This window comes from Sander lucioperca, chromosome 8 (genome assembly GCF_008315115.2).
Source record: "Sander lucioperca isolate FBNREF2018 chromosome 8, SLUC_FBN_1.2, whole genome shotgun sequence".
NCBI lineage: Eukaryota > Metazoa > Chordata > Actinopteri > Perciformes > Percidae > Sander > Sander lucioperca.
The window spans coordinates 17,488,920-17,503,691 of NC_050180.1; the positions used below are offsets into that span (position 1 = coordinate 17,488,920).

Here is a 14,772-nt window from a genome sequence, read left to right on the forward strand (position 1 = left end):
CAAATAAAATGCAAAGATTTAGTTTTATTAAAACATGCATCACAAGCATGGTCACAAGTTAAAAAAAAAAAAATACTTTTCTTTAATTTATTTTATGAATTGCCCGGATGTAGTTTAACGTCAAACGTACCTACTGTGACGTAACATCCGCAGTGTGCGCAGCAACCGTTTGCATATCGCGCACAAACAGAAGTGTTGGTGAGTTCAATCAGGTAACGTTAACCCAGTCATTTAACGGTAGTATGGTTATGCATTAGCATGTTTTAATTTAAAACCACACATTAATGATGTTTATTACCATCTCAAACACGTGTCAAGTATTGTTCCATGTCCATACGAGTGTTAGGTGTTAACGTTAACATAGATATATGAAATTCGTAGGGCTAATGCTAGCTAGCTTAGGAGGCTAACATAACGTTATTATGGTCTGATTGTTCTTAGGATTACTGGCAGGAGTTAGCACCTAGCTTCATTTTTCGATTGACTGGCGTGTAATAATTAGCTGCACATGAAGCAAAAGAGGAAATGTCGAACAGATAAGACGACCATAACCAAGTAACGTTAAGTTACGTTAACGCAGCTAGCTAACAATCCGTTAAGTATGGCTAACAACCGGCGAACTGAAAATAAGGTGTGCCCAGTTGTCACCAAGGCTTTGTCTCTAGCGTTACCTAAAAGACGCAGTTCAGTCTGACCGCTTTCGGCGTATCTTTTTTCACAATGACTGGACAGTAACATTAGCTACGTACATACGTGGTTATCGTAGTAAGTTGCTGCGTTGCTCATGTTAGGGCAGTTGCAACCATGCCTGGGTTTACAGATGCCAGTTGCTTAGGTCACGTTACACCTAGCTAAATCTATTGCAGTACTACAGCCCTGCCGTACACCTTAACGGTACCTTCATGGTGGCGCAGTACCATTTAACCATTAGCACAAACTACAGCCCCCAAAACGACTATGGAATTGAATCAACACTAAACTTAGCATTAGACTGCATTAAGCTGAGTCAGACAGTTTACATTGCACAACTGTGTATTTTCATAGTAAAAAAAAAAAATGTTTAAAGTTTATCTGTGATGTAGCCTAATTGTTATCATTGCAGCATGATCATGCAGTTATGGCCAGGAGAAATCTCAACTGGTGTCTTTATTGTTTATTGTGTGTTATCTGCTGTCATGTCTCAGTTTACATTATATGTTCTTTTGCCCCAGATTCAAAGAGTTTCACTGAGCAGGCAACCATGGCCAACCAATCAGTTGACATCATAACAAAGGTCTTGGAGCATTCAGCCAAGCTGGTGGAGGAGAAGGTGGATGCACAGTTGAGCAAACTGAATGAAATGGATGAAGATGATTTGGAAAGACTGAAGGAGAAGCGATTAGAGGCGCTTAAAAAAGCCCAGAAACAGAAGCAGGTATGTGGGATGTCTTTTAACAGTTTTATATTCAGTTTCTGAAGCAGATTAAATTAGCTGGGCCACTTAGTAAATAAATGTGTTACAGCAAGTGCAACATTTATATCGCAACACACCCACTGCAAACATTTTAACATATCCATGACACTGTTGTAAATGGTGTCTCGAAGCCTGTTATGGTGAGTAATAATAATCTATTTCTTGGTGATTTGTTATCATGTGACAGCTTGATTGTGGCGTTATTCAAGTTGTCACAGGATTTCTGGAATATTGTGAATTTTCTTCACGGAGCCATTATATTACATGGTGGTTTTTCAGCAGTTTTATTTACAGAGCCCTTTTAGAAACCATTTGAATTAGATTAACAGCAAATCACTTTTTATTAATGACCTGTGTTGTAATGTTTTAGGAAAAGTAATTGAATTTTAAGGACCATGGTGGGAGCCCTGTGGTGATTTTTTTAGTCTTGCTTTGGAGTTTCTATACATCTGGAGTACAAGTAATCTTTCATGGGGAAAATGGTTTTGACACACATCCCAAATTAGCCGACAAAAAATGTTTAAATGATGCTTGCATGTAAAAGCCAGTTTTTCTATTTTTTTAGCTTTGTTCTGCTACTCACCCTAGTTCTCTGTTTTTAAGGAGTGGTTGTCTAAAGGCCATGGAGAGTACAGAGAAATCTCAAGTGAGAAAGACTTTTTCAGCGAGGTCAAAGATAGCAAGAACGTTGTCTGCCACTTCTACAAAAATTCTACCTTCAGGTAAGTCTAGGCTATAGCTAGTATTTATTTAATTCAATAAAGTGACAGAGCGACAGCTGTACGATTGAGAAGTTGAATCTAGTGCTAAAAAGATTCGTCGTTCATTTATTGTCAGTCAATAGAACATTAACCTGCCAGAGGGTTTATGCTGGACAGATTATAAAGCTCTTAGAGATAACGTTCTCCAATCAGTGTGTCCCTAACCTCAACACATGTTGCTAACAATGTACGACTAAGCGTTACCGGGCAGCTGCGTGCACCAGACCAGTACCCCCGCACTGTGACGGTTTGGCACACATAGAACGGCTAGAGCCCTAATACTAAATGGTAAATCTATTTTAAAAAAAAACAGTTGTGTATATCTATAGTTGCAGCCCCTAATTTAGTCACTCTTAATAAATGCATAAGAATATCACTTCCAGGAGTCAGCGCAGTACCTTTTACTAGGGATGCACCGAATCCAGGATTCGGCTTCGGATTCAGCCGAATATTGGGCTTTGTGACGGGGTTCGGTTTCTACCGAACCTTAGAATTTTTTTCCACCGAACCTTCCGCTTGAACTACACGCGCTGCGCTGGTCGACGTAATGACGCCGCCGTTGATTAGGGGAAGGTGTTTACGTAGGTGGACCGTTCAATGAGTAGGCTGTGAGAAAGTGAAAATGGAACTTGTGAGCAGAAAAAAGTGTAGTTTGGCAGTACTTTGAGTCAAAAGAAGGCCATTCAAGTCGAGCTACATGTTCAACTTGCAATGCCGATTTGTCTCGTGGTGGCAAGGACCCTAAACAATACACAACATCGCCGCCGTTAAAACATTTGCGTATGAAACATCCGAAAGAATACGAGTTATGCATGAAGGAATCTTCAGACAGCAGCCAAAATGCAGCAACTTCAGGTACCACAAAGGAAGGACAGTCACAGCTAAAAACTTGTGTTAACCAGACAGTGCCTCTGCCGGCCTGTCAGCTGTTCTCTCGGTAAATGAGTCTCCCTACAGTGGGAGCGGAGCGACCCCACGGCCGACTGCTGCTCATTAGCTAACGTTAGCTTTCTAATTTCACCCTCCCAACTTGCCTTCATCATACACTGGTTAGCAAAAATTTGCCAAACAAAATTGTCACTCATCTGGCGATAGCGATGTCCTTTCCTACGATGTGAAAAGAGCGTGTGAATTCAACATTAAGTTGTTAATTTTAACTATTTTAGAGGCTGTGGACATTGTTTACTTCATTAATGTGTTTACTGTGTTAATGGACTAAGGATGGGAGTAGGATTCGGGTTTCGGATTCTGTATTCGGCCGAACCCAAAAAAATCTGGATTCGGTGCATCCCTACCTTTTACTAGCACTCAGCTTTTAGTTCATTATGTTACTTTATTATTGTTAAAACTATCCCATTTTCTTTGATGTTAGATCTCAAGTTTTTTGCTACATTTTAGTAACTAGAGTACATTGTACATCAGGCGGCTGAACTTGTCATTCTGTCCTCTGTTCCCTACATATAGATGTAAGATCCTTGACAAACACTTGGCCCTCTTGGCAAAGAAGCATGTTGAGACCAAATTCATCAAACTGAATGTGGAAAAGGCCCCGTTTCTGACAGAGAGGCTGCGGATCAAGGTTATTCCGACGCTGGCCTTGCTATTAGACGGGAAAACAAAGGACTATGTGGTTGGATTCTCTGACCTGGGAAACACAGACGAGTTTTCCACAGAGATGCTTGAATGGAGACTGGGCTGTGCAGATGTTATTAACTACAGGTGAGACACACAGTAGACTCCCACCTTCACCTTTTAGGCTTCATAGCTACAGAATAGCTCACAGTAATGAGCTGATAAAAACAATATACAACCTGATTTTAACATTCTTCTTTCTGATCTCTTCTAGTGGTAACCTGATGGAACCTCCTACAATGACACAGAGGTCGGGCACAAAGTTCACAAAGGTGGAGAAGAAAACCATCAGAGGGGGGGGTTACGACTCTGATTCTGATTCTGAAGATGACTGAAAAGCACCGACAGTCATCTGTTTTTTTCTCTCAGGGCTACCTCCTTTAAGGAAAATAAAGTTTAGCAGACAGCCCGCTTTCATTTTTCTGCTCCCCTTCTCTCAGTGACTTTCCCATTCATAACAGATTTTATTTTAATATACCATATCTCAAATCAATTGTTTTTTTATAAAAGCGCTTTTTGTTTTACCCTTATTTAATGAATTACATTTGAACAACAAAAAAATAAATACATGCACTTACGGCTGTGCTCATTTGGGTAGTTCTGTTTATTTCATGTGTTTCCTTATAACCGTGCGAGTCTGATGTTTGAACAGAAACCATGATGCATGAAGATCATCTTTTAGCATCAGAATTCATTTTTACATCACATTTCCTTGTAGCAAGAGTTTGACTTGATTAATGCAGACTTAATAAAAAATGTGAATAAAAAAGGTATGCTTTTGTGTTTTTGTGTAGTTCTATACAGTTGAGGTACTTGTGAGAGACAGATGAGAAAAGTGGATGTAGCAGCATCCTGTTTTAGTTAGTAGTATGGGTGTAAAACATTGGGGGCCCTATTTTAATGATCTGAAACGCAAGTAGCTTTGTGGGCGGATGACTCTTGCGCCCGACGCAAATCTAAAATGGGTTGGTCTGAAGCAGCTACATTATTCATAGGTGTGGTTTGGGCGTAACGTGCAATAAACCAATCAGAGCGTCATCTCACATTCCCTTTAAAAGCAGGCGCGCTTGTTCCATGGCGGATTGCTATTATAATGGCGGATTTGCCATACCTTTTTTGCATAGAATACTAAGCTATTAAAGTAAAATAGCCTAATAATTGTTGGCATTATTTTGTAAATCATGTTTTAATGTTACACGTACACATGGCAGAGTGAATCCTTATTGACTGTATCTGTGGGTGGCTACCTTAGTGACTACCTTACCTATAGGCCAGTAAACAGTGGGGATTTATATTTGCTAATAATATGTTGGATTCATGTTAACTTTGTAATTTTTGAAAAAACTTTAAAAAATGAACAATTATTTGGAGGTCCCCCTGCCTTGACTCTGATGACCCCCTAGGGGTCCCGGACCCCCTGTTGAAGATCCCTGATTTAAACAATTTGTTTGTAGTACGGAATTGACAGAGCTCCAATCCTGAAAAGAGGTCTAGTTGTTAAAATAAACGCCTGTGTAAGTGAACCCCCTCGTGCAGCTGAAATAAGGTTTAACCCATTTCCATTGGTACTCTGACTCAACAGAGAAGGTGAGACGGAACTTACAAACGCAAAGGAAACAGGCTGCATTTCATTTTAAAAGGTCTACATGTTCACTTTTTACAAGTTGTGGTTTAATAAAGAATTTGAACCATCACCTGTTCCTAATTTGTAATCTGTATGACTGATTAGTGCGTATTTAAATGAACATTTATTGAGTAAATCTACCAAACAAGTTTCTCAGTTTAGTGGAAGCAGAACAGGAAGCTATGGAGCACAAGATTTTTTTAATGATGTTTATGAACAATTGAACTATGAATTGATATGATTGGAAGCAGAGCTAAGACTCGATAGCCTTGGGGTCTACAGGTTGGAGGAGGCGACGAACAATCAACTCTCCTTTGCTGTTAATGTAGGTGTCACCCATGTCCTGTTCAGCAGGGAGTCCATAGGGCGTCCTCAGGGGCTGGATCCTGTATGAACCACGAAGAGACGATAGAGGGACAAGAAGTTATACAAACAGTCTTTTTAAACGTCCAGACAAATGCTTTAATGATTAGCAGATGCTTGACGACCATTCATTTAAGGCAGATGTTACATAAATCTTACCTGACAAGATGCTTGACGAATTTCAGTTGGCTATTGACTGCAGGTGTATTTTTGTGAATTACAGGTACATGTGCCTAAATACACAACAAAGAGAAAACAGAGAGGAAGACTGTGTTTAGAGAGTGTTACAAGTTACAAGTTGAATTTTGCCTGTAGAAGATGTTTTAATAAATGTTCCTTGGGCCTCTATAGTGGACAGATGCTACATCTGCTTGAGGTGATACAATCACAGCTAACTATTTTAGGGCTCATCCCAAAGCAGTTTTTGTCAGCCTACAAGGCAGGGTAAAGCTATAGTGCGTAGTTTCTGTCTCCCTCATGAGGAATTCTAAGTAATGACAACAACATTGACGTTGCAGCCACATGAAGCAAGCATATATAACCTATGGCACCACCCCCACCCCTCCTCCACGGAGTTGCTTGTAGCCAAGGAGGACACGGAGGATTAAAAAACAAACTCTTCAGAGGAGTTAATTATCTTCACTCGAGCTACTGTGCACGAAAGATGCCAGACTACAGCATTTTCTAAACATAGCCATACTGAGAAATACAGAGAGTTTTGTTAAGCTTTGTATCAACTCATTTGGCAATGGCTTAAGTGTAAGGGACGTCCAGTAATAAAAAATAGTTGCGCACTATAGCTTTAACGCCCACTGTGTATAATGCTTATTGAGGTGCTTATTTTCCAATCATAAAAATCACTGAACATACCAATTAACACATAAGTAGTCCTAAACAATACATGTTAATATCATATTTCCCAAATCTAATGTTAAACATTTTCTTTATTGTTGAACGGAATAGCACAAAAGCTGTACCTTCTCAAGCCCAAGATGTTTCACCATCTCTTTCTCCCAGTACGGTCTGCGCATCGTACTTTTGACTCGTGTCACTATATGCAGTTTATGAGGTTGGTCTGGATCTCCCCCATATTTCTCATGTTCTTTTGATCTCTCTGCAAAAAGCTGCGAAGAAAAAAGGACGGATCATTTGAACAGAGCAAATGAGCCAAAGTGATGCTTTAATCATTTAAAAGTGCCGAACAAAGCATCATAACTAATCCAATCTACCTAATTTACCAATATATACTATGTAAGTACAATCTAAACTACTAAGGAAGTCAAATTTGGTTGCTTGACAAAATGTTGCGAATTCCTTCTCAAATAAACAGTATATTAAATAACGTGCAACTAATGACATGCCTTGGGCTTTTGACTTGATTCTTACCTCTTTTGGGATTCTTGCTTTGGTAAATTTGCTGCGTGCAGACACAAACCATGGGCAAGGTGACAAAAGTGTAGCTTCTGACAGGAACTGTAAAACAGATTCAAATCAAAGAGGGGTAACTGGCATAGGCTAAAAGGCAGATTTGTTTTCTGATACAGGAGCACACAAGTACAGTGTCCTGTAGGGTTGGAGTGATATGACATGAGACAATAATACATTTGTCAACTGTCAGATTTTGCCAGGTTTATACTGTGGTGGCTATCACTTTAATATCCCTGGGTTTATTTAGCCATTGAGGGTATTGGGCAATGCTTTAACTTTTTGCAACAATGTGATTGAGTACTGTAATTTGTCAAATACTAGGGGTGTGCAAAAAAATCAATTCACATTCGTATCACGATTCAAGCTCGATTCAAAATCGATTCATAGAATTCCAAAAATCGATTCATATTTTTTTAAATTGTATGTCTACTGCAATCACATGGGAAAAGTTTTTTGAATCGAAAATCGATTTTGAATCCAATCTTGAGCCTAAAAATCGATATCGAATCGTGACATTTTCTGAATCGTGCAACCCTATCAAATACAATTTGCTGGTTTACAAAAATAAAAAACAGGCAGAAGATGTATCCCTATTACGTATTATTAGTGTCCTCTATTTACAATTTAATGACCTTAGAGACAATTTATCACAGATTATTTTGTGTGCAACTTTCAGCATAGCAGCAAGTTTTGTCAACTTATTAGAGTTTGAAAATATATTGTAAAATGTTTTGTAAAAGCCAAACCGTTTACTATATATTTTAAGACAAAGCAGTGCAGTAAATTCTCACATTTAAATACAAATACCTCCACAGTATCGACATCGATTTGTCCTAATTTAAAAATACAGAACACGTTATTTGATTCTGTCAGAATGGAACAGCTGAAACATTAAAACAAATATTGTTCTTACCTTGACTGAGAAAGAGCTCAAACCGTGACAGACACCCGACATGTTGTATGTATCCGTAGTTTTACTGTTAACTGGCCCCAGGTACAAAAACTAGTCACACACGCCAAGGTTACCTTTAACGTCCAGCCCTGCTAACCGCAAAATAAGCGCGTGGATCAAACGTAACTTAACGTTATGAATAAAAACACAAACGTAACTATATATACATCAAATTCACACGTACAACATTAATTCAAGAGCTGAAAAACAACTGCAACAGTAAGCATCATGACAGTTTAGTCTCCTCCATGGATGTATAAACCGGAAACATCGAAGGGTTACATTGAAACTGCACCGATATGGCAAATGTTCCCAGAACAAAGTTCCTAGAACTATTTTTAAACTATATATTGAGATTTTATAAACGGTAAATGCACTATTTACATTTTATAATATATGATTAAAATATAGATGTTTTAAATGTATGTTTATGTTAACTGCACCCGTCTAAGCATCGTGGACCATTATTCCACCATTACGTTTCTACGGGAAATATTTTTGTGGCGCACCTATGTAGCTATCAAGTTAGAAGGTGGTGCCACTTCTTTCAGTGACTTTCCTGACAGTAGATAAGCATGAATACCCTGTTGGTTTTATAGAAACTCTAAAAAGACGAGGGATAGAGAGAATAATGACACAAAATCATGTGTCAGGGATGGAGACATCCGCCATCTCCGTCCTGAAGCGGGCAGTGGAGCTCGACCACAGCGACCGCTTCCAGGAGTCTCTTGTCTGCTACCAGGAAGGCATCCAGCTGCTTATAGACGCGATGAAAGGTATACACATACACAGCAGAGGCCGCATAATGAAGACACGAACCGTAACTTCATTTTGTTTTCTTTCTTCTGTCAGCAGCTGTGAAAGATGACTCAAAGAGAGGCCACTACAGAGAGAAGATAAAGAGCTACATGGACAGAGCAGAGCAAATCAAAGCTCATGTGAACCAGCTGAAAGAAGGTATTAATACAACCACTAAAGGATGAATAACAAACCGGGCAAAGTCTGCATCTGCCCCTGCCACGGCTGGGTTAACCTGCTGTGGGTCCCCATTGACCCACTGAAATTACTTTTTATTTTTTTGGTAAAAATGGTCTTATCAGACATTTATTTTGAAATATATGAACCATGTGCATTTTGACACAAGGCTAAGTGGTGCATATAAAAATTCAATGAATCATTGTCCAACAAACCAAGTGATTCACATGGCACAATTGAAAACTAAACATTTTAAGGGCCCTAAGTTTGCTTCTGTGTGTGTGTGTGTGTGTGTGTGTGTGTGTGTGTGTGTGTGTGTGTGTGTGTGTGGGGGGGGGGGGTATTATTACTAGCTGCTGTCTGTGACACCTCTTACTTCTATTTCTTGTCTCTTACTGTGCTACCTCTCCTGGCAGATGGGAAATACCATGAGCAGATTAGAATAGCTGAGGATGCTACTGGTTACAGCTACGAGTCTCTGTTCAAGCCATACATGAGCAGTTTACTCACAGAGGTCTGGGTACAAGACCCATACATACGGCACACCCACCAAGTAAGATCTTAGTTTTCATCATTACTTTATTGTGCAGTTTTTTTCCTCTTTGTTTCAAGCTGGATTTGGCTTCTTTTATTTGGCTTTGTTCAAGGGCTGCTGCAACTACAAATTATTTTTTATTATCAATCAGTCTATACATTATGTTTTTAGTTACTTGATTAATAAAACTAAAATTGGTTTAACAACCAGGCACAGCCGGCATCTGCACCAGGGCCCCAAAAGCTCCTGTTTCACTTTACAAGTACAACTACAAAGGTGATGTCTTCAAATTGTTAACTTGTATTTGGTATTTGTAATAGGTAAACGACTTAAAGAATTAATTGATTGACGTTTATTGCCTTAAATATTGAACCTATTTTTTATTTTTACATTGCATTGTACCTTTGTATTGATGTTTATTAGGGGTGGGTATTACCAGAGGCCTCAAGATACGATCTCATCAAGATACTTAGGGACTGTTTGTTATTTATTTAAGGAGCCACCAGAGGAGTTTCAGGACCTTAAGCCAAAACAGACCTTACCCTCCCTTCACCAGCAATACATCTTGGATGACCCTCCAAAATGATATAAAACAAAGGGATGACTCATTTGCGCTTGGCAAAGACATACATATAGCCATTGTTTTTTTTTACAGCCATGACATATGTTACTAAACCTCTACATTCTCATCTTATGCATCACACTCCTCTGTTATGGTGTGGTGGCCATTTCAGTAGATTTACTCACTAACATTGTTGTGGAAATACAATAAGCATGGAAATGAATGCACACTTCCTGCATTACTGCATTACTTCAAATACTAAGTTACTTATCTAGTAAACTAGTATTCATATGAAATAAAACAATAAAACATTGAGACCATTCAGCAAAGCACACTGGGTAATTCAACACTGGTTGCTATGGACTCGTCACTAGGCTTCCTCAGTCATTGTATATTTTAGCACATAGGTAAAGCTGCCGAAGCTGAACATTATCCAAAGCTCCATTTCTCAGACAAGCGTCAATTTGGGAGCTTGCATGCTACCACTCCTTCCTTCTCAAATGCCTATATATATAAACACATATATATATATATATATAATATCACCGGGACCGGATATTGGAGTCGGGTAGGCTGCAGCCTGGAGACCTCCCGTCTCATGCCATCCCGGCTTGGTGCGGTCCGCAAGCGACTTTTCAAAATAAAAGCTTGCGTCTGGTCCATTATGTTTTCGTATGGTGTTTTGGATGTTTTTGAACTAAACAGCACGGCAATCATGCTAATGAATAAAATTATTTTTTCATCAGATGTCTTAGTTACAACACGATGGAGCTAGCAAAACAGTTTTGTGTTTATATGTGCGAGCGGGATTTATTCAGTTTGGGAAATCCAACGGTCTCTAAAGCTACAGCTCAAATAGTCTGGCTGACTAAACAAGGAGGGCGAGACTGAGAGAGCTACATTGAGCTACATGGATAAATATGCACCAAACAAGACACTTTGAAATGTTGCTGTTATCACGAATACAAAAGTTGGGTGACCCTCCCCCCTAGACAAAAAAAAATTGGATGACCCTCCCCTCAACAAAGAATAAAAGACATGGCCCTCCCCTATTTTCCTCCGGTGGTCCATTCCATAATTACTGAACGGTCCCTTATGTCCCGATACGATATTAAAGATTTTTTTTTTTGACAGCTGAAGACATGAAAGGGGAGAGAGAGAGAAGGGGGAATGACATGCAGCAAAGGGCTGCAGGTCGGAGTCAAACCCGGGCCTGCTGCATCGAGGAGTAAACCTCTGTATATGCAAACAAACAAAACTGACAACACATATATAATAAAAGATCGATACTTGGCATCTGTGTATCGATACAGTATTGCCACGGAAAATATCGCGATACTATGCTGTATCGATTTTTTTCCCTCACCCCTAATGTTTATAGCTTAACTAAATTTGGATCTTGACATATAACTGTCCCAAACTCATTCTAACATGTCAAACAAACTCCTTTTCCCTCCTCTCCACTACAGTTGTACAACTTCCTGCGGTACTGTGAGATGCTGCTGAAAGCGCCCTGCAAGGTGAAAAAGATCCATCTCTTCACTTCACATGATGAAGTAGGTTATTTAACTAATGAGGTCACACTATGTAGTGAATGCATGACAGCTGTAGCGGTCTCTTCTGTTCAGTTAGTGCTGTTTTAATGCCATTCGTCCCGTTCTGCAGGCAGATAGTAGCCAGCAGAGCAGCGCTCTGGCTGAGCTGAAAGAGAGTCTGAGTGCTCAGGGAGTGACTCTGGATCTGCAGTACTCCTCCACTATACATGACAGGGAGATCAGGTACAGCTGCAACTGACATATAAAGGATTTCATACCAAAATACTACACTGTATAGCCTCAGAATTGTTTTCAAATGATGGAGTCTTCTTTTTAAAGAAATTCTTGCTTGAGTTTATAGGATTTACCTTTACATCAGCACTCCATTCTCTGTGATTGGGGCTTTATGTATGGCAGTAATCCAAAATGAATTGTGTTTTTAGGTTTGACAATGGTTGGATCATCAAGATAGGAAGAGGGCTGGATTACTTCAAGAGACCTAAGGTGAGACTTCATACTAATTAATATTCATCCTTCTCTATTGCTGCCATTGTCAGAATTACGGTGCTGAATGTCTGTGTATCAACATGTTGAGTTTTGGTTGTAAGAAGTGTTACTTTTTATCTCCTAGGGCCGATTCTCTATTGGCTATTGTGACTATGACCTCAGGCAGTGCCAAGAGACCAACGTAGACATATTTCACACCAAACACACAAAAACACTGTGAGATTCATAAAGCTTGAATCTTAATGTACTTACCTGCCCTCAAAATGCACAGACACCACTGCTGTGTTGTTGGATTTGCCTTAACATACAGGTGCATGTTGATCAGCCTTATACCAACTGTGTAACAAGCAGTTTTTATCAGGTTTTACAATATGTTTTTTGTCACACTGGTATGTCTTTAATTCCAACCAACTGTATAATTTTGTATGGTTTCTTCAGTCTTGTCTGTAGTCAAACTGTGTCAAGAGTCAAAGAGTCATTTTGGGTTCTTTTCTATTACTTTTTTTAAACTTTTCTATTATTTGCTTTTTAGGATGCCATACTGCCATCTGGTGGAAAAAATAAATTAAAACATTCAAAAATTATAATTAAAGAGCTTTTATAATATCATAAAATGTGTCTGTGTGTTATTCTTCAATTTTAACCATGATTTGAGCTCGTCCAGTTACTTTATATTCAGTGTCTAAATAGTATAATAGTAGTAGTATATAATATATAATAATAATAATAATAATAATAATAATAATAATAGTATAATAATAAAAAGGAGTTTTACAAGATTAATAACTAAGCCTGATTAGAACTATATTTAACTCAATGAAGTCTGATTTCGGTGTCTTGGTATACAAAGCTAACACACAAACTGTAGCAGATTATTACGTTTGTTTGGTATATAATGATTTATTAGAAAGTCAAACTACTATTTCCAGTTTTCAAAAGAATCTTAACTCAAGACCTATTTACTCGCCTGCTTCTGGGCTTTTGACCATATCACATGGTCTTCATCAGCAGATAGAGTTGGCTCAGTCAGTTGTCATGGAACGTATTAGGATGAACAGATGTCTAAACTTTGCATTATTCTGAGCACTATGGACTTCCTTGGCTTAATAAAGTTGTGTACCAAAATAATAGCAGTCCAACATCACTAACCTCATAAATAAATTTTTTTGGTAGAAGTGATATTTCTTCATGGTAAATAATTTACTAGTAAGTGTTGTAGAGTCATAGAAAACCAACAGACCCAACACTCATGACATGCATGCTGCTCATTCTGTGTAACTGAATCTGTAATTGAAAGGGGCATGTTCAAAATAATAGCAGTGTTGTGTTCAATTAGTGAGGTGATTGATTCTGTGAAGAAACAGGTGTCAATTATGGCCCATATTTAAGGAAGGAAGGAAGCAAATGTGCATGCTGGTTATAGTGCATTTCACACTGAAATACTCAGCAAAATGGGTCGTTCCAGACGTTGCTCTGAGGAACAGCGGACTTTGATTAAAAAGTTGATTGGAGAGGGGAAAACATATGAAGAAGTGCAGAAAATGACAGGCTGCTCAGTCAAAATGATTTTAAATGCCTTGAAATGGCATCCAAAGCCTGAACGACGTGGGAAAAAAACGGTCAACTACCATTCGAATGGATCGAAGAATAGCCCAAATGGCAAAGGCTCAACCAATGATCAGCTCCAGGAAAATCAAAGAAGACTTAAAGTTACCTGTGAGTACTGTTACGATCAGAAGAAGGCTATGTGAAGCAAAGCTGTCAGCTAGAAGCCCCCGCAAAGTCCCATTGCTGAAAAAAAGACATGTAACTGAATAGGTTGAAATTTGCCGAAGGACACATTGACTGGCCAAAGGAGAAATGGGGCAACATTCTGGGGACTGATGAGAGCAAAATTGTTCTTTTTGGGTCTAGGGGACGCAGACAGTTTGTCCATGCACTGAAATCAAGCCACAGTACACTGTGAAGACAGTGTACTGTGTGTTTCTCATACTGTGGTGTTGGGCCTATTGATCGCATACCAGGGATCATGGATCAGTTTCAATACATTAAAATACTTGAAGAGGTCATGTTGCCTTATGCTGAAGAGGAAATGCCTTTGAAATGGGTCTTTCAATAAGACAATAACCCAAAACACACCAGTAAGCGAGCAAAGTCTTGGTTCCAGATGAACAAGATTGATGTTATGGAGTGGCCAGCCCAATCCCCAGACCTCAATCCCATAGAAAACTTGTGGAGTGACATCAAAAATGCTGTTTCTGAGGCAAAACCCAGTAATGCAGAGGAATTGTGGGTAATGTAGTTCAATCGTCCTGGGCTGGAATACCTGTTCACAGGTGCCAGAAGTTGGTCGACTCCATGCAACACAGATGTGAAGCAGTTCTCAGAAATAATGGTTATGCAACTAAATATTAGTGCAGTGATTCAAAGTAAAGCAAACCCTTG

At 39.1% G+C, this 14,772-nt stretch overlaps 3 protein-coding genes across 6 annotated transcripts; 2 read left to right on the forward strand and 1 right to left on the reverse strand.

The window, feature by feature from the left end:
• The first annotated feature begins 92 nt into the window (after positions 1 to 92).
• On the forward strand, positions 93 to 4,617 carry txndc9 (thioredoxin domain containing 9). Of its 3 annotated transcripts, none has more exons than XM_031294138.2 (5): positions 93 to 198; positions 1,212 to 1,414; positions 2,057 to 2,175; positions 3,679 to 3,933; positions 4,061 to 4,617. In XM_031294138.2, the coding sequence occupies exons 2-5, from the start codon at positions 1,241 to 1,243 to the stop codon at positions 4,179 to 4,181; spliced, it is 669 nt and encodes a 222-aa protein (XP_031149998.1). In that variant the 5' UTR covers positions 93 to 198; positions 1,212 to 1,240; the 3' UTR covers positions 4,182 to 4,617. The 3 variants fall into 3 exon arrangements, with proteins under 3 accessions (XP_031149998.1, XP_031149989.1, XP_035860423.1); XM_031294129.2 differs by having other exon boundaries at positions 113 to 212; XM_036004530.1 differs by having other exon boundaries at positions 155 to 212; positions 1,208 to 1,414.
• Positions 4,618 to 5,651: 1,034 nt separating this feature from the next.
• mrpl30 (mitochondrial ribosomal protein L30) lies at positions 5,652 to 8,513 on the reverse strand. Its single transcript, XM_031294150.2, has 5 exons — positions 8,175 to 8,513; positions 7,220 to 7,306; positions 6,811 to 6,957; positions 5,993 to 6,066; positions 5,652 to 5,856 (listed from the first exon to the last, which is right to left on the reverse strand). The coding sequence occupies exons 1-5, from the start codon at positions 8,214 to 8,216 to the stop codon at positions 5,724 to 5,726; spliced, it is 483 nt and encodes a 160-aa protein (XP_031150010.1). The 5' UTR covers positions 8,217 to 8,513; the 3' UTR covers positions 5,652 to 5,723.
• A 186-nt stretch (positions 8,514 to 8,699) lies between these two features.
• Positions 8,700 to 12,911, forward strand: mitd1 (MIT, microtubule interacting and transport, domain containing 1). Of its 2 annotated transcripts, none has more exons than XM_031294162.2 (7): positions 8,700 to 8,989; positions 9,066 to 9,170; positions 9,605 to 9,741; positions 11,755 to 11,841; positions 11,951 to 12,063; positions 12,264 to 12,324; positions 12,452 to 12,911. In XM_031294162.2, the coding sequence occupies exons 1-7, from the start codon at positions 8,845 to 8,847 to the stop codon at positions 12,545 to 12,547; spliced, it is 744 nt and encodes a 247-aa protein (XP_031150022.1). In that variant the 5' UTR covers positions 8,700 to 8,844; the 3' UTR covers positions 12,548 to 12,911. The 2 variants fall into 2 exon arrangements, with proteins under 2 accessions (XP_031150022.1, XP_031150031.1); XM_031294171.2 differs by having other exon boundaries at positions 8,702 to 8,989; positions 9,069 to 9,170.
• The last annotated feature ends 1,861 nt before the right edge of the window (positions 12,912 to 14,772 follow it).